This window comes from Perna viridis, chromosome 2, assembly GCF_037379345.1.
Source record: "Perna viridis isolate PV_CMFRI_1.1 ecotype Kerala chromosome 2, ASM3737934v1, whole genome shotgun sequence".
Classification (NCBI taxonomy): Eukaryota; Metazoa; Mollusca; class Bivalvia; order Mytilida; family Mytilidae; genus Perna; species Perna viridis.
Window position 1 is genome coordinate 15,980,324 of NC_142446.1, and position 27,298 is coordinate 16,007,621.

Sequence of the window (27,298 nt, forward strand, 5' to 3'; positions counted from 1 at the left end):
TATTGATAGTTTGTGTAATAGATACTTTACTTTTATGACATAATGCCTCAGAATCATATTTTTGGGGCTACTAAGATATTTTTCGGACTATGAGTTGATATTTTTTTCAGCAAAGTGTCAGCCTCAACTTATCGTCCACTTCCACTTATAAGGATTTTTCAAGAAAAAATGTTCATCAACAATGCATTCCATTAGATTTGTTTAGTTCACTTTTCATTGCTTTAATTCCAAATTTTGGGTAAACTGCAATCAACGAAAGTTGTAACTCAAACAGTCAAACCGGCAATCGAACTTGAAGATTATTCAGTGCAGCTATCTTTCATGAATGAATACGATGATGTTAATAAAAACTTTGAAACTTTGAAACTGTTAAAATATATAAAATATATAAACAAACTTTCGAAGATACGTTAATAAAACTCTTTTGAACTGGAAAGACATTATCGCGTGTTCCGGAGTTATCGGCCCCTGTAATATGCAAATTTATACCCATTTACCATATCTCGTAACACATTCGCATGTGGCTCAAATTATAATCAGTTAAGGTGTTATCTAAATGGCTAATTGCAACCAAATTTACAGGTAACAATTATTTTTTATTGTTTTTTGTAATACCAGGTAATATTGTTTATTAATTACCGCTTGTAATTATGACCAATTCATCAAAAGAATTTCCCGCTTATTTCACAAATGGGTGCCCACGCTTGACATGTTTACGATTTCGGAAACATGGTTATCTAAGGCTTCAGAGCCATTGACACGCCATTCAATAAAAATAATTGAAGTTGCGGATGAAGTACACTCTAACAAAAAAACACAAATATTATTTTAATGCAGAAATACTATACAGAGTAACATCGCTGGAATAATATGCTGTTAAAAGAAACTGCTCAACTCGGATCTCTGCTGACACCTACGATATAAATGCACACGTTTGACCTTCAAATAATCTGCCAAATTTGACTTATCTATGTTTTATTCATCGATTTTGGTCAAAATTAGGCAATTCAACTTATAGTCTGGAAGATGTGGTACAGGGAAAATGTTTCTGCTGAAACGCTGAATTAAATATTATTTGGAACCAGTAGGGGTATTTTGAGCAAATGTGTATACCCAAAAATGTGAACTTTTTATAAATCTGCTATGCATGTTTTCTATTGTAGGTTGTAGAGTTACAGATGAAATTCTACATCTGGTTCCAAACAAAGATTCTTTTAGAATGACATTACGTGCCATTAAATTGTGGGCAAAAAGTAGGTATTTGTTGATAATGTTGATACTTTGAGATTGCTGTTTGGGTTTTTTGTAGTTAACTTCTTCAGGATTTGGTTCTTTCAGTTGAAATGGTTGTTCGAAATAACACTAAATGCTACTTATTAGTGTTATCTGAAGAATTTTTTGTCCCTTGCAGCAAAGCAACAAAGCAACATGGTAATGGTTAGCATTTGTCTGTCTTTAAGGTTTTTTGGATGCTTCTCCTTAGAAACCACTTCACATTTTTTTCTAGTATTTAGTGTGCTGTATTGTTATGAAGTGTAGATAGCCTAGCTTTGTTGTAATAGATTATTAACTTGGTAATTGTACTGCCAATTATTATTGTGCATCTTACATTCTACTTTAAAGTATCACTGTTGCAAATTAAGTTCTGTGCAGATGTTGTTTTCTTATTAGTACTCTTTTTTTTTCAGAGAAGGGCATATATTCTAATGTATTAGGATTTCTTGGAGGTGTGTCATGGGCTATGTTAGTAGCCAGAGTTTGTCAGCTTTATCCAAATGCAGCACCTGCTACACTTTTACACAAATTTTTTATGGTATATTCCAAATGGTGAGATACTTTGTTAGGTTATTTTCATGAAGTGTATGATTCATTTGAAAATGATTGTTTGAAGCATGAAAGATGTGTTAACGGACAAAAAAATAAGGAGACCTTACGCAATTGTTAGTTGATTTGTAAGTACACACAGGCTATGCAAAGATTCTAGTGTTAAATGGTTTACCAAACTAAATATTACGCTGAGGCATTTGGTTTTTTTTATGTAAATGTACTTTCCAAGTTAATGGGAAACTGTTTGTATTTTATTTCAGGGAATGGCCACAGCCCATAATGTTAAAACAGCTGCTAACAGAAAATAAACTTGGATTTCCAGTATGGGATCCTAGGGTGAGTTACCTTTACATAGGAAACTACAGACCGAAGTAGTGAGTTACCTTTATATAGGAAACCACAGACCAAAGTATTTTTCAGAAAAAGGTTTACTTAAATCACCTTGTTTGTCCATCCATATGTCCACTTTTTATGGAAGAACATATCGTCCAAACTTCTGATGGAAATTTAAAGAATGTTTTAAGCACTTGGTTTTATTATATACTAGAGTATGAATTGATCCACCTATAAGATAGACTTGCTTAAAAGTTTGGATTAAATATCAAATGATTTCTTTAACTTATGACTTATTTTTTTTTATATAAAATGATCATGACATTTAAAAATGAATGACAAGATTTTTTTCTCTCTACCATTTTTTAACCATCATCTAAGAAAAAAAATGTTCTTTTATTACATATTTAACCTGCAAATCAATGAATGGATAAGTTTCAGTGATGACTCACATGTTTAAATGTGTATGAGTAGGAACAATAAACAATTCAATTCACTGTAAGGGAGTCAAGACAGATTTATACCGAATTGGGAACTGATAGTTTTTACATGTAGTAATAAGTGGATAAATAATTTTATGATAACTTTAATTTTTTTTTACTTTTGCAAATTAATAGAATTTCAAAATCAGAGTTATTAGTGGAAAATAATTATACATACAGAGCAGGCTAGTGTGTTCGGCAAGCTAAGCCTTTGCGTAGTACTTTAGGCGACATGAGAAAACATGCCATAGTATTGATAATATGTCTTTAGCAACTTGAAATATTGTTGTACAATCATGTATCACATCAGCAAACCAAATGGTAGTAGTGTATGTGCTTTAATTGTCGAATGTCACATAAAGCAAAATCAAATCTTGTTGTATTACATCAGCAGACCAAATATTCATTTATTTTCCCAGTATGTGCATTTATTTTCTTGCCAGCATCAAATGTTGTGAAGAGCAAAGCTAATGTATTTCTTTTCTGGCATTGGTGTCAGCCTCCATGTTCAGATTTTCATTTTAAGTTTTCTGATTATGTCAGTTGAATATGAACCACTTGTGGTAGGTCAACCATATTTGGAAATATCCAGTATTTCAATTTTGTATCCATTTCATGCTTATGCCTCACAGTCAAGGTCTATTGACTTAGAAATTTTTAAATTTAATGTTAAGATTTTCATGTTAAGTTTTCTTAATAGGTCAGTTTGATATATTCTGAACCACTTATGCTAGATCAATCAAATTTGATATACAGTTGCATTAGCACCACTACACCACTTTTCTGATAACGTCATTTTAACATTAATCGCATGTATGAGGTCAATTGTATTAGGTATGTAGTTGCATTAGCATCACTGCTGCACAGTTCAATATCTCTTTCATGCATATTCCACCCACAGCCGTGGTCTATTGACGTTGAAATATTTTGTTACTGATACATCACTTCTTCACAGTTTCGTGCAAACAATAAACAGTACCTGAGGAATCTGCCCACTTGGTTGGTGTCAAATGGTTGTTTTCATATTATAAGTTGTCCATCATATATAAAATTATTAACAATGTCACAACCAATGAAGTTTTGAATAACAGTGTCCATGTGTGACAAGTGAGACATATAGAGTTTATTTCATAGGATATCTAGTGCATTCTGGTAATAAAATACACGGTGTCATCATGCAGGAAAATCAATAGGAGAACAAATAAAGGAAAGATTGTGAAAATCAATTGATTTTATATCCAACATTAAGGTTCCAGGCATATTGTGACAACAAAAATAAATTAAAAATCGTTTTCCTCTGATCTTTTTAGTAACAATAGCTAGTGTACAAGCTTAGCCATAAGTACCGGAGTAGTCCGGTATGTCTGTGCACGTAAGACTTGCAGTCTTTTATAAGCATAAGCTCATGGTTAACTGTCCTTTAAAATTTCGAATACTAAATCTACATACAATGTTTTTTTCAGCAAAAAAATCATTCTTTATAACCAGTGGCATTAGCAAATTTGATTTATTTGTTTTCTATATGACAAACATGCTGTTTTCTTGTAAACAATGAAAGTCCGGTCATTCTGCGCATGCATAGAATAAACACCTGGGTATGGATAAAGGAATGATTATGAAATTTCAAATTAAGTTTTACAAATTGTTCAGAACATTCATTGAACAAAGCAAACTGTTTTAGTTGATTTTAACCAATAAAAGTTGCAAAACAATGGGTTCGAATTGTAGTTGTTGTGATACGTTAGTGATAATGTGATTTTTAAGTGGAGCTAAATTTACAAGTTTCTTTTATTAAATGAACTGATTAGGCAGTTATAAGGTTTAATAACCAATTAATATATATCTATTGTAAATGTCTATGGTACAGTCACAAAATCAAGCTATTTATAAGATGCTCTGTGAGGTAACACACAAGGGACAGTAGAAGTTATCAGTTTTAGATATGTGTTCCTCCTCGGTACAATACTTCAAATGGACCCACTTGAGACAGCAATCACACTGTGCCCAGTTAACAATTTTAAGGCTTATATCCAGTCTCAGTTCATCTGGCTGACATTTTCCACACACAATGCAAGTTTCTGTATCCTCAACTTCAAGTTCATCACCATCCTCTAAAACATTTGAGTTCTTTTCAGAAGTTTTTGTTTTTGTTGACTTTGCAAGCCCTTTTCCTTTAGATTTGTTTTCTTTTGAAGACCCCTTCCTAAATTTTCCATTTGTTTTATTTTGAACTGATTTGTTTGCTTTTGACACTGCATTTGATGTTGATGGAATTTCTTTCTCAATGCTAGCATATGGTGTTTCAAATGGTTTTCTTTTCTTTTGAGCTGGTTCTTCTATCTCAGTTTGACTCAACTCATCATTTTTCTTTTCCCTCTTCTGTGTTTTATTTGATTTAGTTTTTTCCTTTTCTGTCTCCTTCTGGATCAGTAAGTCTCTGAATGTTTCTTCAGTAATTGCTGCGCCATAGGGAGGTACAAAAGTTGTTCTTTTCTTCTTGGGTTTCTCAGTTTGATTTGACTTTTCAAATGTTTCTACTTTCTGTGCAAACAGTACTTTGATGGACCTCATATCTGTACGTTCTTTCCTGCTAGGCTTGTTTGTTGATGACACTGGATTAATTTGTGGCACTGACCTTTTTGGCTGAACAGCCTCTGGGTTCAGTGGGAAAATCCCTGTCTTACGGAAACCTGACATGATGTTTGCAACGGTCATAGAACTGTTGTATGCAGTGTTAATGAATGAAGGTAGCTGATCACGTGTAATTACTGAATTAGGTTTCTCATGCATACGTTTGTGTAATTCAGTATTCAAACTTTTTTTGAATGGACTAATGACAGACACGTCCAGGGGTTGCAACATGTGAGAACTATGTGGAGGGAGAACAAATAGATGAACATTTGATTTCCTGGCAGATTCAATTATGTCAATGGTGATGTGGGTAGAGTGCCCATCATACAATAGAATTAAAGGCCGTTGAGTGACATGGACAAGAAAATGGTTATTGAAAAAATCCAAGAAAATCTCAGTGTTAACCCATCCATTAGGAGATGTATTGTATTTGGTACCAGCCATTCCCTTGCTTACCAACTCATGTGTCAGATGCTGACCTTTATATATAATGTAAGGAGGTATGGTCTCACCAAGTACACTTACTGCAGCCACTAATGTTGTTGTTGATGACCTTCCTGAAGTAACAGAAAATGCATCACAGCCACGACGAGAAAGTACTTTGGGTGGGGAATGGTCAAGAGAGATTCCAGTTTCATCAACATTCCAGATTTGTGAGGGTTGGTTTGTAAGACTGTATTCATTGAGAATACATTTCAACTCCTCAAAATACTTTGTAATATACTCAGCCTTGACATCATTTCTGACCTTTTCTCTTTTTTAAGGCTGGACCATTTTGACATTAGAATTTCGGGACAAAAAACCATAAAACCAATGTTTAGTCGGAGCTTTGTTTCTTCCTTTTAAAGTGCACATATTAGCTGCCATTTCCATTATTTGCCATCGTGCATACCCATAACCTTTTTCTGCCATTGACACACAATGCCTTGCTAACTCAACCTCCTCTGCAGTGGTAAAAATGGTCGGACTACCCATTCTTAAGTTATCAACCCCTGTATTATTGTTTAATCATAATCTGAGTGTGCTCTCTGGGACACCATGTCTTCTAGCTGCACCTCTTATACTTTCTCCCCTAATTCTGACATCATCAAAAGCCTCTTTTAACATTTCTAAATTATAATTTGCTCTTTTTTTCTTTTGCATTGTCTAAAATTAAAAGAAATTAAAGAAAAATTTATTTTTTTTTAAAGTTTTTTTTTTCATCAACATCAGTATTACTAACACATTGAATTCTTTCCTTTATTCACTACTTTAGAATGATGTTCTAAACCAATCAGAATATAGCACTATCTAAGGTCAATGTCAAAGTAAAGCAGACGCTCTTGTGTGATGATGGCAGATAAAACTTTCGTTTATCTTTATATATGTTTAAATTTGCTTATGGCAAATCATATCGTTCGGAGATTATTAAGAAAGCAACATGGTTTTGAGCTAATATATGAAAATGTATAACAGGTAAGCGATTCTAAATCACATGTAGTGCATTGTTTACTAGGTCATCATTTCATGGGTCATTACACATTAGGGAATCCCCTCTAATCCAGTCAATTTATCGACTTCTACATAATTTTAGAGATTTTTTTAATAATTTTACTTACAAGTGGTATTGAAAGAACAAAACTTACCAAATATGTCTTGTATTCTTGATTGATATTTTGTTTTATGGATGAAAACAGGTGATTATCAATTTTCTATTTACGGATATGACGTCAGCACAGACATACCGGATGCACAGAGTTCGGGGAAAACACTGTACATACCATAGTAAAATTTTAAATTAAGAATTGCAGTGTTTTATTGTTAATGTAATCATACATTGTCCAATGAGCTATAATATTAAATTATTTATTATGAGCTTTAATTTCCACATATGTTAATAACATACGAAAAGATGCATATTAAATTTCTGAAAATGTAGAGCTTTTAGAAAACTGACACGTTTTAATTTATTTTCAGATAAACCCAGCTGACAGATTTCATTTAATGCCAATTATCACACCAGCATATCCTCAACAGAACTCAACATTCAACGTCACAGTGTCAACTCGAACAATCATGGTTGAAGAATTTTCTGCTGGTTTAGATACAGTTAACAAGATATATCAGTCTACTACTGGCAAAGAATCATGGGAAAAGTTATTTGAACCTTCAAGTTTTTTCCAAAAATACAAGTGAGTTATTATTTTTATTGATATTGCACCACTAACAGCCTGAACATGCCTTATACAAAATTACAAAATTGTATCGACTTGAAATTCATTCCAACTTTTCCTTTATTGCATGTGATGGAGATTTAATGGTTTCAGATAAAGTCTAGAAAATTTTTAATGCAAAATCAATACTGTTTTGTCTTGATTTTCTTAGAGAAAATTAAATTACCCAATAAATAGTTGCTGCTTTTTTCTCTTTTTTATTTAATCAAAAGCAATTTTAATTTCAGATGTATTTTGTGTTACTTAGGTCCTCCAATTTCTAGTTAATCCTATAGAGACTTTTACATCTTAAAACCATTAAAGAACCACTTTTGTAATCTACTTCTTGTAAAATGATGTAGCATAGAACTTATATCAATTGATTTGAACAGTAAAATTAAACATTCAAGGGTGAGAGGATGTCGATTATGTTTTGTTTCGCTTTTGTCATGTGACCTTGAAATATTTCTGGCTTCATATTTATTCTAGGAGATTATTGTTTTATTTTTAATATTAGTGCCATGTTCTTTTTTTTCAAGGCATTATATAGTTGTAATGGCAAGTGCGGAAGAAGAGAAAACTTATCTAGAGTGGTAATTATTGTTTGTTAAAGCATTGTTCTAATATCTAGATTGGTATCTTTTAAGATTTGTTATAGCATTGTTCCAATAGTTGAAATTATGTATGTGTAATCACAATGAAGTAATGTTTTTTGTAATTTCATGTAATACAGATTGTTTTGGGGTTACATTTGGGTTACAACTATACTCTAGGTGCATTAATTTGTATAACAAGACTATAGTAAAAATGCAAGATATACCTGCAATATAAAAGTGAAAGAAAAGTTTTATCAACTATTGAAAGGGATAAGCTACAGTTAAAGTTTTGTAGAATTGTACCCTTTTAAATATCATTTTTTACGAAAGTGGTTCAACTAACTTTTTTAATTTCAGGCATGGTTTCATTGAATCAAAGATTAGGATTTTAGTTGGAAACCTAGAGAGGAATCTTTTTATCAAGCTTGCTCATGTGACACCTGAATCTTTAGGACCTTTATCAGAAAAGTAGGTTTTAAGAATACCATATTTTATGAATTAATATTTATAGTAGATTCTTCATCATCAAATTTTCATAAAATTGTTTCTGAACGACAAAGTTATTTTCTTATAGAGTTCTGTTTTTTATGCTTCATTTTTTTGTGAGTTTATTATTATTGTCCATTTCTTTTGACATCTGTATTGCAGTCATATTTAAACATTACATTATTTTATAATGAAAATCTAAGAATCCTTGACATACATATAATTTTGTAATTATGAAACAAACACCTAAGGTTTAAAAAAAAAAGTCAACTATGATACTTACCTGAAATTTAAGTATTCTTTTTTAATATAATGATAAGCCTATTATTAATTTGTTTCAGTGAGAACCCGTACATGTGTAAATGGTTTATAGGGCTTCTGTTTAACAAAGTGGAAAATCAAAATGTTGACCTTACTTATGACATTCAGTCTTTCACAAATCAAGGTAAGACATATTTCTGAAATCTGTAGGACTGTAAACAATTTTATGTAGTGTTGTGACATTGTCATCCTTTCAGTCAGTGATGTACACTTGATTTCTGTATAATTAGTGGTTATGTGTTAATTTTTACCCATGGTTTCTTATTTCAATTGCTGTGAAGATTATTAGTCCCCTTCTGACAACTTTATCTGAGAGGAACTTTAGGTTTGTATTTTGTTCATCTATTCACCCATCAGTCTGGCAAATCAGTTTTCCACACTTTTTTTGTAATGCTTTCACCAATTGATTTTATATTTTGTATGTAGTCTTACTGTGAGAAGTTACAGATTAAGTTCGACTTTTGGTTAGGGTGGTTTGATTATATGGAAGTTATGGCCCTTGGACTTAAAAAATTTCAGTGAATTCAAAGTTTTCCACACTTTATTTTTTTTTTCGCGGGGGACATTGGAACGCTGTTCTTTTATTTTTATACCCCTGCTCTGATAGATTAGATAGGTATATTGTTTTACCCTTGTCTTGTGTTTTTGTATTTCTGTTTACCAAGGACTTAGTTTATTTTTTTTACTTTACATTTTTGAAAGTTGAAATTTTGCTTACGCTTATTTCAGCAACTACTCATCACAGCTGCTTTAGAATTTAACAACTGGGTTGTATGCCCCAGGTGGTGGAATGGGATATCCCTGGTGTTACATGCTGGGGTTGTCAGGCTATAATACGGAAAACCTGACCACAAACCATAGTGGTGCACCATGTTGGGAAAGATGCCACGTTTTTTGGATGTTAAAGAACCCTTCTGTGGTTTTTGATAGGAGTAGAAACCTTTGCGCTCCACTGCAGGAGGCTAAATTACCTGACCCTAACCATCCCTCCCTTTTTCTAGTGGCAATCAAAATTTTTCGACCCTATTATCCCATTTTTCATTTCATCATTATCATTTCATGTTCATTTTATCATCCATTTCATGTTCATCACCTGAATATAGCTGAAATATTGCTGCTTGGGTGTTAAACCCCAACGATCAATCAATCGATCATTTTCGAAAAAAATTTGACAGCAACTTCTGTTTTCCAAGAACTTTGTTAATGTTCCTGATATTGTGGTTGAAAGCAGGGTACCACTAGTGAGCCATTGCTCACAGATTTCTTGGGGGTTTTTTTTGTTTTGTTTGTTTTTTTTTCATATTTCATGTAGTAGTTGTTTGATGTAAATTTTAGTTATTGTCTTTTTTGTACCTTTGATTAAGTCACTATTTGGAAACTACGACTTGATTTTTACTTCATTGATTTGAAATATCACTGTAATTACAGTTTACAGACAAGCCATGCACATTAAGCTGATGAAAGAAGACATGAAGGTAGACATTAAACATGTAAAACGGTAAGTTTCTTCTAGAAAACATGTTTAAACAAATATGGCATGTATTGGGACATAACATTGTTTTCTATTCAATGTCCGCAGAAACATGCTGAATAATAAATCATCATCCAAGTAAACAGATCAAACTAAAATTCAAATTGTATCTAGATACCATAATACACACAATTTTCTTTCACCTCTTTTAGCATACCAAGAAAGATTACTGCATTTAATAATTTTATTTATAGACAGCAAATTTTTTTGCTGTCTTATATTTATTGGTATGGTGCTGTTATCGTCCTTCGACACTTGGTTTTTTTGTGATAACTTAGATGGTTGACCAATTGTTGTGAAATTTTTAAATGATTATACTAACCACTTAAGGAAGGTTCCTATTTAACTTTAAGTTAGTGTCTCCCTTAAAGGATAGAACTAGGCATTCTATTAAACACATGTTATTTTCTGATTTTGATAATTCTTTTTTAGCTTACCTAGACCAAATGTTCCAGTGAGTTTATGCCTTCACTTTGTGTCTGTCATCCGTAAACTTTTCTCAACTTCATGAAAACCCCTAGAACAATTTTAACCAAACTAAGCAAAAATGATATTCATAAGAGTCCTCATAAAAGTTCCACTATTGGTTTCGGTTGATTAAACAAGATGGCCACTGCAAGCCATTTAAGCTTCTGATTGGCCAATTTTTTAAGATCAACTCCTCTGAAATCACATGTGCAAATCTTTTGAAACTTGATGGAGTTAATGACCTCAGTGTCCTCTACAAACAATCCACTTTTTGTGTGGCGCAGGTGGCTCAGGGGATTGCTGCAGCCACTAAAAGTTGTCATTGAAACCCTATGGGAAACACATGTTGGCCTATATCTTTGCTTTTACTGAATCATTGGTGACCAAAATTTACAGTAATAATAATAGGGACAACTTTAACATGTGATAAAATTTGGATTTTTCTTGATAAAGCAAAATGTCTGCCAGAGGTCATTTTCGTTTTAAATGATCAAATTATATGACCACATGATTTCAAGTTCTTCAATGAGCTATTCAGCTTTCTGGAGCCTCTAGTTTATTATGTTCCTTAAATGATTCTGGAAAACTAATGTATCAAGCAGATTTAATGTGTTTTTGACCATTTTCAAGTTATAAGGGGTCAAAGGGACACCCCCCCCCCCCCAACAACAAAATTTGACTTTTTTATTATCGGTCTGATTTCAAAATTAATTTTTTTAAAGTGTTCCTTTTGAAAATCCCTGCATGCATTGTTTATAAGTTATAAGGGGCTACATCCACAAAAATTGACCTTTTTTACTTTAGGTATGAATTAAAAAAATTTTTATTGGATTCCTTATGAAAATCCCTGCCTGCATTTTACCATCAGATTTCAGATATCTCTTATGGTTTTCAAGTAGTATGGGTCAAAGGGATCACACCCCAAAAAATCTACTTTTTTTAATTGTGGTCTGATTTTGAAAATTTTTATTTGAATATCAAATTTTGTGCAATATTGTGTCCAAGCCAGTTGTTGTGTCCATGAATTGTAAATCCCTATGCTTAAGTACATCTAAAACTAATATTGTGTCCACACTTGCCCCAACTTTCAGGGCTCAACCTCTGTAGTCATATATTGCTGGGCTCTGCAAAGCTTTTTAATTTAAATTCACCTGTTCATATTCTGAGAACTCTTAATTCATGAAGGTCAAAAACTACTGAAATATAAACTTTGTCTGAACTCCGTAATTAACTTTTACAATTCTTTAATATGCCAAGAAAGATAACTTAAAATAAATAAAAAAATTGGTGGATAAACAATTTTAAGTGGCCATAATATCAGTGTAAATAATAACTGAAATTTTGAAATTGATCTGTATTTTATGATACTGAATAACTGTAGAAAGTTTGGATTGATTCTTCAATATTTTCTAAAGTTATCGTCTGATAACTGTCAAGAGATGGACTGATGGACAAAACAATCAAATTGATATATGATAATTAGATTTTAGGTGTCTCTTAAATGATTCAATTCTGGAGTATGATTTATTGTTACTAGGCGGCATTATAGTTAGTTGTGTAGTTACAGAAACCGATTGGAGTTTTCGTTCATATTTCATTAACATTGAATAGAATGGGAATATTGTTTGAAAAAACTTTTATTAAAGTGAACATTATGTTTTTTTCTATTAAAGGAAACAGTTAGACATGTTTGTGCCTCAATCAATATTACAAAGAGGCAAACCTGCAGAATCCAAAAGAAAATCAGTAAGCAGTACTTTTATTTATAACTTTATTTTAAACTTTATAGTTTTATTATTATATTCAGTGAATTTCACAATCTGTTGTTTTGCATTCATTTGTGACGGTTTGAAAAATAGAAATGTAATAAAGATTGGATAAATTTTCCATGAATTTATGCGTAAACTAATTTCAATCTTAACAAAGTAGATCAAAAATTTTCTACCAACATACCCTTGAAATATGAATATGGGCATGCAAACATAATGATAAACTTTGCTTAAAAATCTTTAAAGAGTTCTATTAAAGCCTTGTATGAGTATTTGAAATATTTTGTAAACAGGAAGGGAAAGCCAGTGCTGGCGCTGGTTCAAAAGTCTCACAGACATTGTCTCATAGTAAATCAGATACTGACTTAATAAGGACTGGTAGTCATGTTATCATTGATACATCTGATGGAGAATGCAGTCGTGATACTCCAGAGGCTGATGGCAAGAAAAAATTGAATGGGGAGGTAAGTTCTGTAAACAACAAGTAAATTTGGAAATTGGGATGAACATTATTTTATTACATCCCATGTGTTAAAAAGTTTTTATCCTTGTCAATGTTGTTTGAACTCAATATCTCTTTTTACAAATCTATGTACAAAATGTATCATTGATGATGTGCAAGTTACTGTCACACTTCAATGTTTACATATAACTTGAGGAAATATTGATAGATTTTAATTTTTGTTTATTTTTATGCATATGATTTATATTTATCAAAATCTTCAATGGGTTCTTATATTAAAGCATTTAAATGAAGTATTTTTTTGTGGGGGGATGATTAAAAGAATTGAGTAATTGACCTAATAATCTAAATAAATAATGATGAAGTTTGAGAAACAATTTCCAACAATTTCCAATGGCTATTATTAACTGTACTCTCACAAAACAAAGTTTTGTGCCTTATATATTTTATTTATTGACTTATGCATAATCATTTTATTGTTTTGATATAATGTTTTCCATATTTCATCCTTTCTCACTTCAGTTAATTAAATGTTAGATCACTATATGGAAATGTACTTATTGCCAGGAATTAAATATTTATCAAAGATATGGTTATAAATGTTGGTATCACACATGCAATTTAGTCTGTTAGTATGGATTGAGATATTCCTCTTTCTCACTTGATTTAATTTTTATAGATACCACACCAAATATCAGATTCTCCTACACCATCAGATAGTGCTATGCAGAGTCCATGTCGGAAAAGAGAAGGATCACCAACAGGGTCTGAAAGTCCAGTTAAAAGGTCCAAATCCGAGGATGAATCACAGGTAATAGTGTATCTGCTGTAGGGTCTGCTTGTGATTATTGTAAAATCATTTAAGTAGTAGTTTTTGTAAGAATCATGCAAATTCTGTAATATGTGATACACTCCCAAAGAGGCTACACAATTTTATTTTTGTTATTAAGTTGCTTTATAGGTCTATATGATGAAATGTAGAAGTATTTATTTCAATCTGCCTGCTCTTAGGAGATAATCCACATTGAAATACCAACAGTTTCTTTTGTATTTTAGTATCATTTACAAAGTTATCTCCCTTAATTTTGAATTCTACAGTACATTCTATATAATTTGTATTTCCTAATAGCAAGGGTTATTTGGAAAGCCAATTGTTAATTTCTGTTTACTATAACATTTTAAACAAAATATCAATTATGAAAATATGTAGGCTTTCCAACCATGGATCACATTTTGCATGATTCTTATCTGGAGTGCTACTTTAAGTCTTTCGGAATTGTAATTATTTCCTACTCATATTGATTTCAATAAGAAACTTGATTCTTGTGAATGAAACTTTGTAAAACAACTAAATTTAATACCATTAAATGGAAGTAAATAAGCAGGACTTAATTTTCTCTTTTGTTCATATTTTTAGTTGTGAGAGAAATATGTTTCAAGACATAGGGTAATTTTATTCCTGAGCATTGATTGGTTGAAATTCGTGGTCTCACTCATCGGGGCATTTTATCTTGGTCTTCTGTCATTACTTACCATGGCATTATATCATTAATCTTCTGTCATTACTTAATGTGGTATTATATCATTGGTCTTCGGTCATAACCCTTGTGGCATTGTATCTTTGGTCTTCTGTCATAACCCCTGTGGCATCATATCTTTGGTCTTCTGTCATTACCCCTGTAGCTTTGTATCATTGGTCTTCGGTCATTACTTACTGTGGTATTATATCATTGGTCTTCGGTCATAACCCCTGTGGCATCATATCTTTGGTCTTCTGTCATAACCCTTGCGGCATTGTATCTTTGGTCTTCTGTCATTACTTACTGTAGTATCATATCATTGGTCTTCTGTCATTACTCACATTGGCATTGTATTACTTTTCTTCTGTCATTGCTTACCTTATTCTCCTTAACATTGTTTATAGTGTACGAAAAAAGTTTCTCAGATAAACACATAAGCGAAAACTAATATTATAAAACTATGAAATTATTATGACTTTGTTGAATTTTGTTTTCAGAATATGTTAGGATCCCCAATGGTTGTTGATTCCCAGTCACAAAGTCCAAGTCGTAAAAGAGAAGGCTCGCCTGTAAGACCAGATAGTCCTGTAAAGCGTACCAAATCTGTAGATGTCCATAATAATCAGGTCTGGCCAGCTTATCACTAATTTTAGCATTTTCTATAGTTACTCATGGAAACATTGGTTAGTGGATCAAGTCATTTGAAGGGAAACTTGCTTACTAAATATATTTTTTTATCTTGTTCGTCTCTATAGTCATACATGTTGTATTAATCAAAAAATAAATCCCCTTTTTAGAACAATCTTTTGTTAGAATTAAATTGAAATCTATACTTGAATTGAAGTATTTGAATGCATTAAATGCTTGATATAAAATTGCTGTTTCTACCATTTATAACAGTTCAGCGCAATCTTTATACCAATCGATAATTTCATTAAAAACTATAGAATGAGTAACTATATTGATGTCCTAAAAATTGATATTTTGGCCTTATTCCTGTTTATAAAGCTGTGCTACAGACGGTATTTTTAGATATTGAAAGTGCTTTTTCAGTTATATGCCCTACATGCAGTATTTACATACAGCACTATTAAAGTAGACATTATGTGAACAATATTTCATTTTTTTATTTGACAAAAATTAATTTGGAGCATAAAGTTTTTTGTCTGTAAGTATAAATGTTTTCCAGTGTAAATTTTCTATTAACTTTGATCATATAACAAGTATTTAGAACCATTATATTAATTAATCATTAAATAAAGTTGACATTAAATACTAATTGTGAAGTTTGAGTGTCTGTGTATGTTATACAGGCAACAAATCCATAACACATCCTTGGCAATTAAAGTAATTCACGCATTGAATCGTATGATAAACCCCATACTACTTTTTTCAAATTACTTCCCTTGACAACCCCGCAAACCATACAAATTCTCAAGTAAGCCATTTGGTTTGTATTGTTGTTTTGACTTGTTATGGGATGCGATTTGAACTAGAAATAAGATATTCTATATTTATTCCAATCATTTTGATTTAATTGTTTTTAGAAGAGTTATGACTCGTAATCCATTTCAATGCAAGCATGATATCTACATCTGAATATCTTTTTAAAATTTGGCAATTTATTTTTTTTTAAATTCCATCTACTAAGTTTACAGCATAATAGCACTTTGTATGTACATCTAGCAGGGATGATTTTTTTCCCACTTTTTAGCAGAATTCCGCTAATTGAAATCCAAATTTTACCGTTACGATTTTTTTTTACTGTTTGTTTATTTCCAACTTTACAAGTTCTGCTTTGTTTGATGACCTCATAAAATCATCCCCGATCTAGGGAAAACTCTAAATTACGTATTAAATCACTACATTAAGTTGTGGGAAATGCATGAATTATTAGCTCACCTGGCCAAATGCCAAGTGAGCTATTGCCATCACTTGGTGTCCGTCATCGTCATCGTCTTCATTAACAATTTTTCAAAAGTCTTCTCCTCTGACACTACTAGACCAATTGGAACCAAACTTGATGTGAATGTTCCTTGGGGTATCCGGCACAGAACTGATGTGGGGATTTTTGATCTGTCGAAAACATGGCGGTCGTTTCTAAAAATAGAACATAGTAGTCATACAGAAGTTTTTCCCATATATCTCCAAAATCGTTAGGTTTAGCCAAATTCTGACTGAGTTAAAGTGTTCAGCTTGATGAGTTCTATATGTGGTCACATTTTCATTTTAATCTGTTAAGCCTTGTTGGAGTTATCGCATTTTTATGGTGTTTTTTTGCTATTTTTAATGTTATTTCTTTCAAAAATCTTCTCCTCTGAAGCTACTTGACCAATTTGAACCAAATTTGTTATGAATGTTCCTCTGGGTTTCTTGCATAGAACTGATTTGGGGATTTTTTATCCGTCAAAAAACATGAAAAAATAAAACGGGGGTTAGACAGCAGTTTTGGCTTATTATATCTCCAAGACAGTTAGGTTTAGCCAAATTCTTTTTGATTGCTGAAATTATCCTTATTATAAGGCCTACAAATGTCTCCCAGAGATCAAAGTTGTCAGACAACTCCTTGTAAGAGTTATTGCCCTTGAAAGATTAAAAATTATGTTTTTTTTTAACAGTTTTCAGCCAATATTTAGAAAACTACAATAGTTAGAAAGAAAATTAAAACTTTTGGACAACTCCTTGTCAAATTTATTGCCCTTGAAATTTAATCAGGTGAGCAATTCAGGCTCCTTGGAACCTTTTGTTTTTGTTTCATCTTTATTTTGTTATGTTGTGTACCCTACAAATATGTTTTAAATTATTTGTAGACACAGAATGAAATAGGATCACCAATGCATATAGATGGAGATATTGGTGATAAGAATTCAGAGGTAGGTGGTTGTCATTATCATTGTCTTGCTTTTCGTCAGGTCTTTTTTTTTTCTGCTTTATTGCTGTTGTTGTTTTAGCTGATTTTTAACCATATTTACACCCATGATTATACCCCGACTTGAAAAGTGGGTTCAACTGGGGGATACATAGTGATAGTGGTATCCGTCCTTTCTTTAGTCACAGAAGGGGGACCCATCTTTTATCCATTACTCTTCCTATACCACTAAATAAAATTGAAGAAACTTTCACAGAATCATGTTCCTCTTATTTTAGATTTTGAGATCCAAACAGGTTTATATTATCAAATAGGGGTATCTTTAGTTTGCAAGATATTGTTATATACCTATGTCCAATGGTGCACATAATGCACAATTAAATCAAAACTCACACTGGACAGAATTGAATAGTGTTGTAAAAGTGTTATTCAAAACATACTAAAAAGGGTTGTATATTAAATGCTGTAGTATAGCTCTCCAACTAATGTCAAATTTGGTCAATGTCGGCTAAAAAAAATTTTTTTAATGTCACAGACCTGTACACTTTACATAATTGGATCAATAACAAAACACTCTGGGTACTGTTTGTATAATCCATTTATACAATATTCATTTATAGGATATTTATAATTCTGTAAATAATGGGGAAAATGTGCATATCATGTGGGTTGGAATTCTTGTATTTGACTGACATGGCATATTAAATCAACCCCGAGTTGTTGCCCCTTTTCTGAATTGATGACTCTAGGGACCAAAAACAGGTTTAATATATGAAGCCTGCTGGTTTTTTTTTTTTATTCAAAGTTGAAGAACTACTGTTCTAGTGTTATTTGTATTGAGGTGAGACATTCACATTAATGAATGGTCATATTGAGCTGATTACCATTGTTGACCTAATATAAGATGTATATACATCGCAGGGTAAAAACTCTCCAATGCAGACAGAAGAAAAAAGTGTTCTTATAAAACCAAATTTACAAAGGAGAGTTGTTGTAAGTAATGTACATATAGGGTTTGCATGGGGAAAATTCACTGGATTAATTGTATCTAATGTTATGATTAAGAAATCAGTCACAGAAACTCCATTTTATCATCGTTTTACCATGGGCTGGTCATTTATGTACATCTAGCAGGGTCGCATTGTTCCACCTTGAGTGATAGGGAGGGGTTAAATAATGACATAAATGGCCAGCCTGTTGTAAAACAGTGATAAAATGGAGTTTCCGTGATTTATTTCGATTCTAATAGGACTAGTTTATTCATATTTTTAATAGACACAGCCTATATGTTACACAAAATGTTGGTCATGTGTTTATCACTATTTTTACAACATGGCTATGGTCTAAAGAGCTTTGAAGCATGTCATATTAGAATCATGGATCATTCATTGGATCATTAAATTTTCTAACTATTTGTTCATTAAAATAATCTTTTTTCAGAATTTTGAAAAGGAATAGGATTTCAAGCATGATTGATTGTCAGTCCAATTGCACCATTTAATGCTCAAAGAATGACCATGAATGAATTCTGACTTTTCAATTTACTGTGTTTACAGTAAATGAACTCAACAAATGAAATTTTGAGGAATGTGCCAACACAGTAATTTGAAATGAGATCATAAAGTATAGTTTCTATATGGTTGTGTAAAAATGGGAGGTTAAAGGGGTGTTTTCAACTTTCTTAATAATTTTAGTGATTATGCTGTTAGGACAAGTTTTTTTTAAAGTACAAATCATATGTATAACCCTTTGAAATTGAAGGTTACCAAAACAATTGATCTTTTAATAGCTGTTAATATTTAGACATATAGTAACTTTCTATAAAGACAAATCATACTTTGGAGATACTTGCCTATGCTATTAAACTACCTCGAAATTTGAGGTATACATTTCTGCAGACAATAGTAAAATTAAAATAAAACTTCGCAAAACTGTATGATTTATATTTATTCCCAAATTCAGGGCTGTAAACATCACCATAGTACCATACAATGTTGATTAAAATAAGAACCTTTCCACATAGAACAGTTTTTGAACTTTTCAAAAAATTGGGACAATGTATAAAAACAGTTAACAAAGTTTAATCTTTTGTGTGATTAGTTTACACTGTCTTTCTTCATGTCCTTTTGAAAAGAGTAACTTAGAGGAATTGGTTGATAAAGTATTTCATTCCCATTTTAACACTTTTCTTGGATGTCTTTCTAACCATCTTTATATCACTGTTATTCCTTTATGCCTCCTTATTTTGAAATTAATGTTTTATTGCATGTATGGCTATATAATTGTACAGTTTCTGATCACATCTAGGATGTTGTGTGATCAGAGATGTTATGTAATCTGTCTTATTTGTTTACATTCTAACACCATAATAAATCCCTGAGAACAGCCTGGGTTATGTAGATTTCCTTCCTACAATGTTATGACTTTTAAATGTGTATAAGAAATTACTGTGCTCCAAACTTAAGTCCATCTTTAATATAGAGAATTATTGAACGACACAACTTCAAAGATCATGATTGCCAAAGAATGCCAAGACTTAACTGGTTTGCTGATCTTGTTCGGTGCTTAAGTCTCAATAATTTATTGTTCTTTTCACATGAATCTTGAATGTCGTGATTGACAGATTGATATTCCACCACTAACATCAAATAAACCAATGTCCCAAGAAAAGTTATGATGATCTGGAGGGAGAAAGTCTGAGAGTGAAAATTCAGAGCTGAAACATCGAAATTTATTAGGGATCATACATTGCCATCTATATAATTAAACTTCTCTAAAACTATTAGACAAATTGAAGGTAGAATTGTTAGCAAGCATTATAAGGATTTGTATCTCGGGTTAGTGTTGACTGTGATGATTGGCAGACATAGCCAATGTTTATTGGTAAAACAAAATCAGAAATATCTTTCTTGATTATTACAATTCTTAGTCACCAATGGAAAGCCTGCTAATAAGTCAGAATGCAGTTTGAATTGTTCAGTATTGCACATGCTTGGAACAATTTATCTTATTATTTTAAGTTCCCATTCTTCATTTCAACTGTATAGAGTAATGTTCGGAGTAAAATCATATAATTGCCCTTCAATTAGGTTAATATTAAAAAGATTGCTGAAGTAAAAAGTAATAGAACAGGATGACTTAAGGTTATTTGTACATGTTCATGTATGTTCTCTTGATGTTTTCATATGCACTGAAACCTTTTTTCATCAAAATGGTGTGTACATGAGATGCTTTTAATATGGTAGAACCTAAGTTTGTAGACTATCAATACAGAATAAATTCTAGTGTCTCTTACAAGGAACCTTCCACAACACAGTTGTAAAAGCATATAATAATAGAATATAGTCCAATAGTAGACCATTGTTTAGCTTTATTGCAATAAATGGATAAACTCATATGTATTTATTCCAGCATGTAAAAAGACTTCCAAGTGCAGAAGTACCAGATCTGATGAGTCCAAATGCTACACAATCTGCGCCCATCAATGTGCCTAGAAACAGTATCAAACTCAGATTAAAATGACACCTCAGGGTCAGTTTATAGAACATTCAATGAGATCATTATTATCTCAATGAAGATTGATTTAGATGGTTACAGGTCAGAGGATTCGGAATATAATGTTCCTTGAAAGCCTGGTTAGTTGAAGGTGATCATCATCTTTCTAAGAATAGAAAATAGTGATGTCACGAGAAGAAATCCTTGAAATCTTCATTAAAGTGACAGCTATAAAGAGTTGTAATGGCAAATGATAGTTATAAGAGACAGTAAAGAAATTTAAGGTTAATGTAACTGAACAGTGTAATACATAAAACCCTTGTGTTCCATTCTGTACATTATATCGTTAGCACATTCATTGTACAAATTGTCTACATCAATATTTTCTTTTTACACGTATTTTAATATTTTTGTTGATTGTCTCTCAAATATTGAAAGTAAATTAAAAATTGTTGCATTCATTAATTAGAGGAAGGGGATGCCTCTTGTTTATTGGGATCTTTTAATCTGCATTATTCTGGATGGTGTATTTCATTGCTTTAGCTGAAGTAGAAGTGTTGTAGAGTAGGACAGTTGATATGGATTTAAAGGTTTTTAACTATTATGAATTATCATACAAACAAAATAGAATTTGAGTGCTAAACCTCTGGTAGGTATCAATGTATCCATCAGGCCATTCCAAAATATTTTAAGACTGTATTTTGAAAATTGTGGTGTTTGGTTGGTTTGGCATTGCTGTTGTTCATATCAAATTTCCTTGCAAAAAGCTTAAATAAAAAATTTTATGGGATTTGGTTAATGTTGATATTACTTTAATTATCAGTATAATATAAGGGACCAAAGTGTAAGGCTATTTTATTAAACCCCCACACACACACTCACACACAAAAGTTAGGTCTGTCAATTGGTCTGTTCACATATTTTGTAAGCACAACTTTTTAACTACTTCATGTATTTGGTGGTATCTTTTTAGGAGAGTAAAGCATAATATTTTATTGTGCATGAAGCAAGAAAAGTGAAAGTTCCAAGTATACCTTTTTTAATATTTAAAAAAAATGTTTCAATTGTATAATAATACGTAGGTGATAAAAATTGAATTTGAACTGCAATTCAAAATCTTCACTCCTTCCATTATAGTCATAGGCAAACCATTAAATAAGGAGTTATTACCCTTGAAAATTGTTATTTACTGAGTTTCTAGGTTTTCAGCTTTTATCTCTGAAATATATTAAGATAGCTTGCAATAGTTATTTTGTTAAAATAACTTCAGAAAAAAAGCTACACTCGTGCAATTTTTTTTTACCCTAAAACAACACTAGTGATAAGTTATTGCCCTTATCAAGTCAAAACATGTTGTATTTGCTTATTAGCTTTCAGTGCTATTTATATGTATAATTATCATAATTTATAATCTTTACTGTACAAGAAACCAATAATGTCAATCATTGTCCAGAGCTCTGATAGTATCCTGTTTAAATATTTTATTTAACTGTGGTTAAGGAAGCAGTCTATTCTGTCTATTTGTGGATATAAAACTGTAAATAATACAATATAAAAATAGAAGATGTGGTATGACTGCCAATGAGACAGATACCAAGCAACAACAATTAAACTTCTACAGGTCACAAGTATAGTTTTGTCAAACTTTCCTATTTTACTTAGCAATCTCACCTAAGTTCCTAATTTCGAAGCAATAGAAGAAGATGAAGTACTATACTAGCAGGATTTTAAGATGTATTTGTAACTGATATATAATACTGTTAGCTTTAAAGTATAAAGATTGTTTATGTACCTAATTATCAAGGCTCTTACAAAGTGCTACAGGATGATTGAGATTTTCTTATATATTATGTTTGTAATATTCCTCTAATTTTTTAAAACAGTTTATTCATTCATGTTTTCTATTTAACCCAACATTTATAATTACATACATTCACTTTCCATCAGTATACATATTGAAAAAAAATGGGAATTTATCTTTTCATTTAGTATTTGTATTGAGTACTTTCTTAAAAGTTATTTCCTTTTTCTTGTATATCAAAAGTTTAAAACAAAGGAGAGATCCTTTTCTTTTCAAATTAAAAACATGGTAAGAATTCTATTTTCAAAAGGCTTCCCTGTTTGATCCAATACAATTTTTAACCATTCATTTAAAATGTCTTAATATTTTTATGTCAATTTCAGTTGTCATTTTCAAAATTGCTGGATTTTCTGCTTATTATTTTGTATGGGTGGTTCCAAATGCTTTGCATCAAGCCAGTCATTTTTGTATGTGTGTGTGTGTGTGTGTGTGTGTTCATGGTTGTTTGGCATTAGGTTTTCATTGATCTGTATGATCAGTATCAGTGATAGGTAATAAATGACTAAATACAATTCTGTACAGCTAAAAAAAAGTACATACTTTCCGGGGTGTAGTACAGATAATTTTTAATATCTATTATCCCCATGCATCTTAGATTTAATGTGTAATACTGAAGACCTTTAATTATTTGTATTTTAGCTCTTTTTATGATTTTGTATAAAATCTTAGCGAGAGACCCCTAATTTAATTTATTTAATTTTAAGACAAATTAAATGCTCAACCAAATATTTTTTTAAAATTCTATTGATAGATTTTTCATTCCAAACTTGATATTTTTCAGTATTTTCTTTGCAATTTATTATAAATACTGGCATATTGAGCAACTAAATCTTGTGAAAACAAGGTGTGTAAGCTATTTATTTTTTGTAATTTTGGTGAGTAATGAAATTGTTTTATGGAGTTATTAAAAGATAAAAATGTAATGCTGAATTTGTGTGTTTAAACTTAATTACAGACTTTTTTTTAGTTAATAATTGAAAATATGTGTTTAACTGGTTCTTGAATTGTCACCTTGTACCACATGTATGATCAAGGCTCCGGAAACAGTAAAAAATGCTGGTCATTGACCGACAGATTTTGCTAATGACCATTTTCCAATATCAGTCATAAAAAAAATTGTCAACCCTTATAAATCACAGTCTGCATGGTTTTATTGGTGTCTTAATATCCTGTCTACCTGTCTCCTAATTGTTATTTAGAAATTAATTGACAGGTGTGCATCAATATTAGCTGCGATGTGCAGCCGCCTTTGACGGTGATTTACCTGTAACTGATTAGTTGATTGCATAATTATATTAAAGGAACACACCCAGAGAGTGTATTACTCAATTTATAAAATTAAGACTTACAAAAATTTTACATGCTGTCATTTTCCTCATTTTGTCATCTTTTAGTGGTAACAAAAGCACATTATACTAAAAAGTCTGCTAGGTATTACAAATCAGTCAAAGTTTCTAATTAATTTATTGATTGAATCCTTTTAACATAGAAGTCAACAACCCATTCAAAACAAATATTCACAATTTTCTTTTATTTACAAACATTTTTCATCACTCAGAACTTCTCCGCTGTTTTACCATTGTGAAAAAAAGTCTGAGAGGTGCAGTGTTTTGTTTACTTGTTTATATATAGTCCATGTTTGGTCAAAACCGACCATGTTTACTTTTGGACACGTTCTGATGTTTTGTAACAAAGTGCATGATGAAATAACACATATTCCAATATTTATCTTTAATGACTGCAAAAAAGTTTTTTAAAGTTTATACTCAATCTGAGCATTTAACGGATCCACACAAACATTGTCTGCTGAACTTACATAGCCTGTTGAAATTTCTGGAGCCTTGTATATGATGTATAACTATTCCTTGAGTGGGAGTATAAATGGATCAGGATAACAATACTTAAGTTACTTTATACACCCTGTGGTAGGTGTTGTCTTACACAGGAAGCTTGGTTAAAAAATCATCAATTTGGAAAATTATGAATTTGATAAATGGGAAGTGTTAAGATTTAAATTTTAAAGGAAAAGAATAACCAACAATTTTTTCAACTTGCCCTGCTTGCTTGTCATTTGACCTTGCATGAATATGTATTAGAAAATAAATCTTCTATCTTTGTTCTGTTATTGCAATGGTGTGGACCTAAGTGTTAAGTTCTTGTAAGTTCAGTGATGATTTAATTTATTCAAAAGACTCCTAGATACTGGAAACAAGTCGAAAGTTGAATGAACTTTATAACATTTATAGGCTTTTCCATCTATGTCTTTTGTAGGAATTGTGTACATGTTATTAATTTTGACATCACAGTGAAAGCTGATTGTATTATATTTGTATTTTAAGATCTTGAATCCATTAGTTCTTCAGCTGTGACATTATTATTATCACATTTTTTAGTATCAAGTATTATCAAAGAAGAATTAGCTATACTGACTGGTTAAAACATGGTCATGTGTTGTTTTAATGAGCGTTAAAATGTTCAAAATGGCATTACAACGTGGTACTTCAAATCCTTCAAAAAAATAAAAAATAATACTTGCTCATGTAGAGGCCTTTATCAATAAATTGACTGCCCTTGGAAAGTTGTATTACTATGATAATGCTGTCACCGGCAGCTTGAGGCATTATCAATGATTCAGTTAATGTCAGTCTTTTAGGTAATCAGATAATCATAATAATGCCCTCTACATAAGCAGCTATTGTAAATAAAAGCACAGCATTGGTAAAGTATCTGTTATTGTGAAACATGGTTTTGCTTAAGTAGCCTGTATAACTATAAACAATATAAAACATGTACTCCATTTTGCCCAGATTTTAGTGGTTGCTCATTTTGGTTCTAAAAATAGTTTAGCTGAGCAGAAGATTGCAAAGGTAACTATTTATTAATTTTTTTTAAATGACAGTGCCACTTATCATGTATATAAACTTACATAAAATGTATTGGTATGTTAACACATCAATCAATTCTGTCAAAACACTTTTGAAAATGGGCTTTTGTGTGAAATATGGAGTTCTGCGGGTAAAAAATAAGTAAATTCCATTGAAAGGCCAAAAAGATGTGTGTGTGTGTTTCGTTTTTTGGTTTTTTTTTTTTTTTGTTTGTTTGTTTACATTTTTTTTTTTACAGTTATTAATAAGCTAATATATCTGTAAATAAAGTTTGTATGTAAACTTGTAATTTATTGAGAACCTCATAGGAAATGATTCATAAACGATTTAAGATCAAATAATATGGCTATCAGATTTCTAAATTTTCCATGTGATGGATTAGGTCTCTTTAGGCTGTAGTTTTAATATGTATATATTATTGCATTTTTTTAGATCCTTGACAGATGGACATTGATGTCAAATGACAAATCAAAACCTGAATAAGGTTCTTAACTTACTAGTAAACATGAACAAAATATTTGAGAAGTTAAGGAGGTAGACCTAAGGTAAGGGATACAATTCTTAAAAATCATTGAACATTTGTATTTAGCATTTTACATCAATCTCATGTAAGCAACAGAATAACTTTGATTTATTTCATTCTGTTTCAAGTGAAAGCTTGATAGGCTTTGGTGAAATTGAGTATAATCCCTGATTTTAAGAGTTATGTTCCTTACCCCAGGTCTAACAAACAATGTTCATTCCTTAAATAATTTAAAAACAGCCATTATTTGTTACTTCAAATAATCTTCTAATTACAGTAATGTAAAACCATTACAGGATGACCATCTACGATAAAATTTACAATTAGGTGATTATGGTTCTGAATAAATGGATATAATTTAAACAAATGGGACACATTGTTCCGATTTTCTTCAAACAAATGTATTGATTCATTGTATCATTTTTACAATTTTGTATATTATTAAGTTGTTTAGTTCCTTACTTTGTGATGTATAAAGTTTATTATGTTGTATTATTGTCCATGTTATTCGTGAGGGAGAAATCTTTTATTCATTCTGAATGTTTGTATATATTTGAAAAAGGTATGGATGCATGAAAAGTATGTTAGAAAGAGAGTTTGAATGTGAAGTTCTTGTGGAGCAGTAATATTGTGTGGATGTAAAAAAAATTAACAAAATGGAAAAAATAAGAAAATATTAAAAGATATGATATTAATTGTTTGTTGTAAGTGTCTGCCCTTTCTATGTTAAGTTTATATGATCTGTTAGCATTACTTCGTGTCTCCAAATTCTTTTTGTATAAATTATATCAGAAACTACCAGGCTAATCAAATTTAAACAAATTGTCCCTATAAAAGTAAAGTTCATTTTTGAGGCAGACAGACACCTCTCCTTTTGTACACACTTGGAGATATGTTAGTTGCAATCTTTAGCAATGGCTTCGAAACCGCTTGTTTCCTTCCACACTTGGTAGGTTGTATTTATGAAGTGTAGATGCCCATAGTTTACCACAATTTTGATTCAACGAAGTAGCTATGAGACTTGGGACTATTTTCTAGATTTCTCA

At 31.3% G+C, this 27,298-nt stretch overlaps 2 protein-coding genes across 4 annotated transcripts in view; one reads left to right on the forward strand and one right to left on the reverse strand.

Moving 5' to 3' along the window:
* The window catches only part of LOC148623813 (poly(A) polymerase type 3-like), a 40,448-nt gene extending 13,501 nt beyond the window's left edge, over positions 1 to 26,947 (forward strand). The window contains exons 8-22 of one of the 3 annotated variants that reach the window (XM_088565977.1): positions 1,164 to 1,253; positions 1,689 to 1,827; positions 2,088 to 2,163; positions 7,230 to 7,444; positions 8,005 to 8,058; positions 8,419 to 8,529; positions 8,889 to 8,992; positions 10,297 to 10,366; positions 12,541 to 12,613; positions 12,930 to 13,100; positions 13,779 to 13,910; positions 15,117 to 15,245; positions 17,430 to 17,492; positions 18,410 to 18,481; positions 20,900 to 21,155. In XM_088565977.1, coding sequence (XP_088422103.1) covers positions 1,164 to 1,253; positions 1,689 to 1,827; positions 2,088 to 2,163; positions 7,230 to 7,444; positions 8,005 to 8,058; positions 8,419 to 8,529; positions 8,889 to 8,992; positions 10,297 to 10,366; positions 12,541 to 12,613; positions 12,930 to 13,100; positions 13,779 to 13,910; positions 15,117 to 15,245; positions 17,430 to 17,492; positions 18,410 to 18,481; positions 20,900 to 21,010 — 1,610 coding nt within the window. In that variant the 3' untranslated portion in view covers positions 21,011 to 21,155. Of the gene's footprint in view, positions 1 to 1,163; positions 1,254 to 1,688; positions 1,828 to 2,087; positions 2,164 to 7,229; positions 7,445 to 8,004; positions 8,059 to 8,418; positions 8,530 to 8,888; positions 8,993 to 10,296; positions 10,367 to 12,540; positions 12,614 to 12,929; positions 13,101 to 13,778; positions 13,911 to 15,116; positions 15,246 to 17,429; positions 17,493 to 18,409; positions 18,482 to 20,899 lie in introns of all 3 variants that reach the window. The other 2 variants (XM_088565974.1, XM_088565976.1) reach the window with 2 other exon arrangements.
* On the reverse strand, positions 4,390 to 6,248 carry LOC148623814 (uncharacterized). The gene is made up of 2 exons (XM_088571256.1): positions 6,166 to 6,248; positions 4,390 to 6,027 (listed from the first exon to the last, which is right to left on the reverse strand). The coding sequence occupies exons 1-2, from the start codon at positions 6,246 to 6,248 to the stop codon at positions 4,527 to 4,529; spliced, it is 1,584 nt and encodes a 527-aa protein (XP_088427382.1). The 3' UTR covers positions 4,390 to 4,526.
* Positions 26,948 to 27,298: the final 351 nt, after the last annotated feature.

Coding starts and splice junctions, on each gene's coding strand:
- LOC148623814 (XM_088571256.1), bottom strand. CDS start 6,248: ATGGGTAGTCCGACCATTTTTACCACTGCAGAGGAGGTTGAGTTAGCA. Junction 6,028..6,165: donor ATGGCAGAAAAAGGTTATGG/GTATGCACGATG, acceptor GCCTTAAAAAAG/AGAAAAGGTCAGAAATGATG.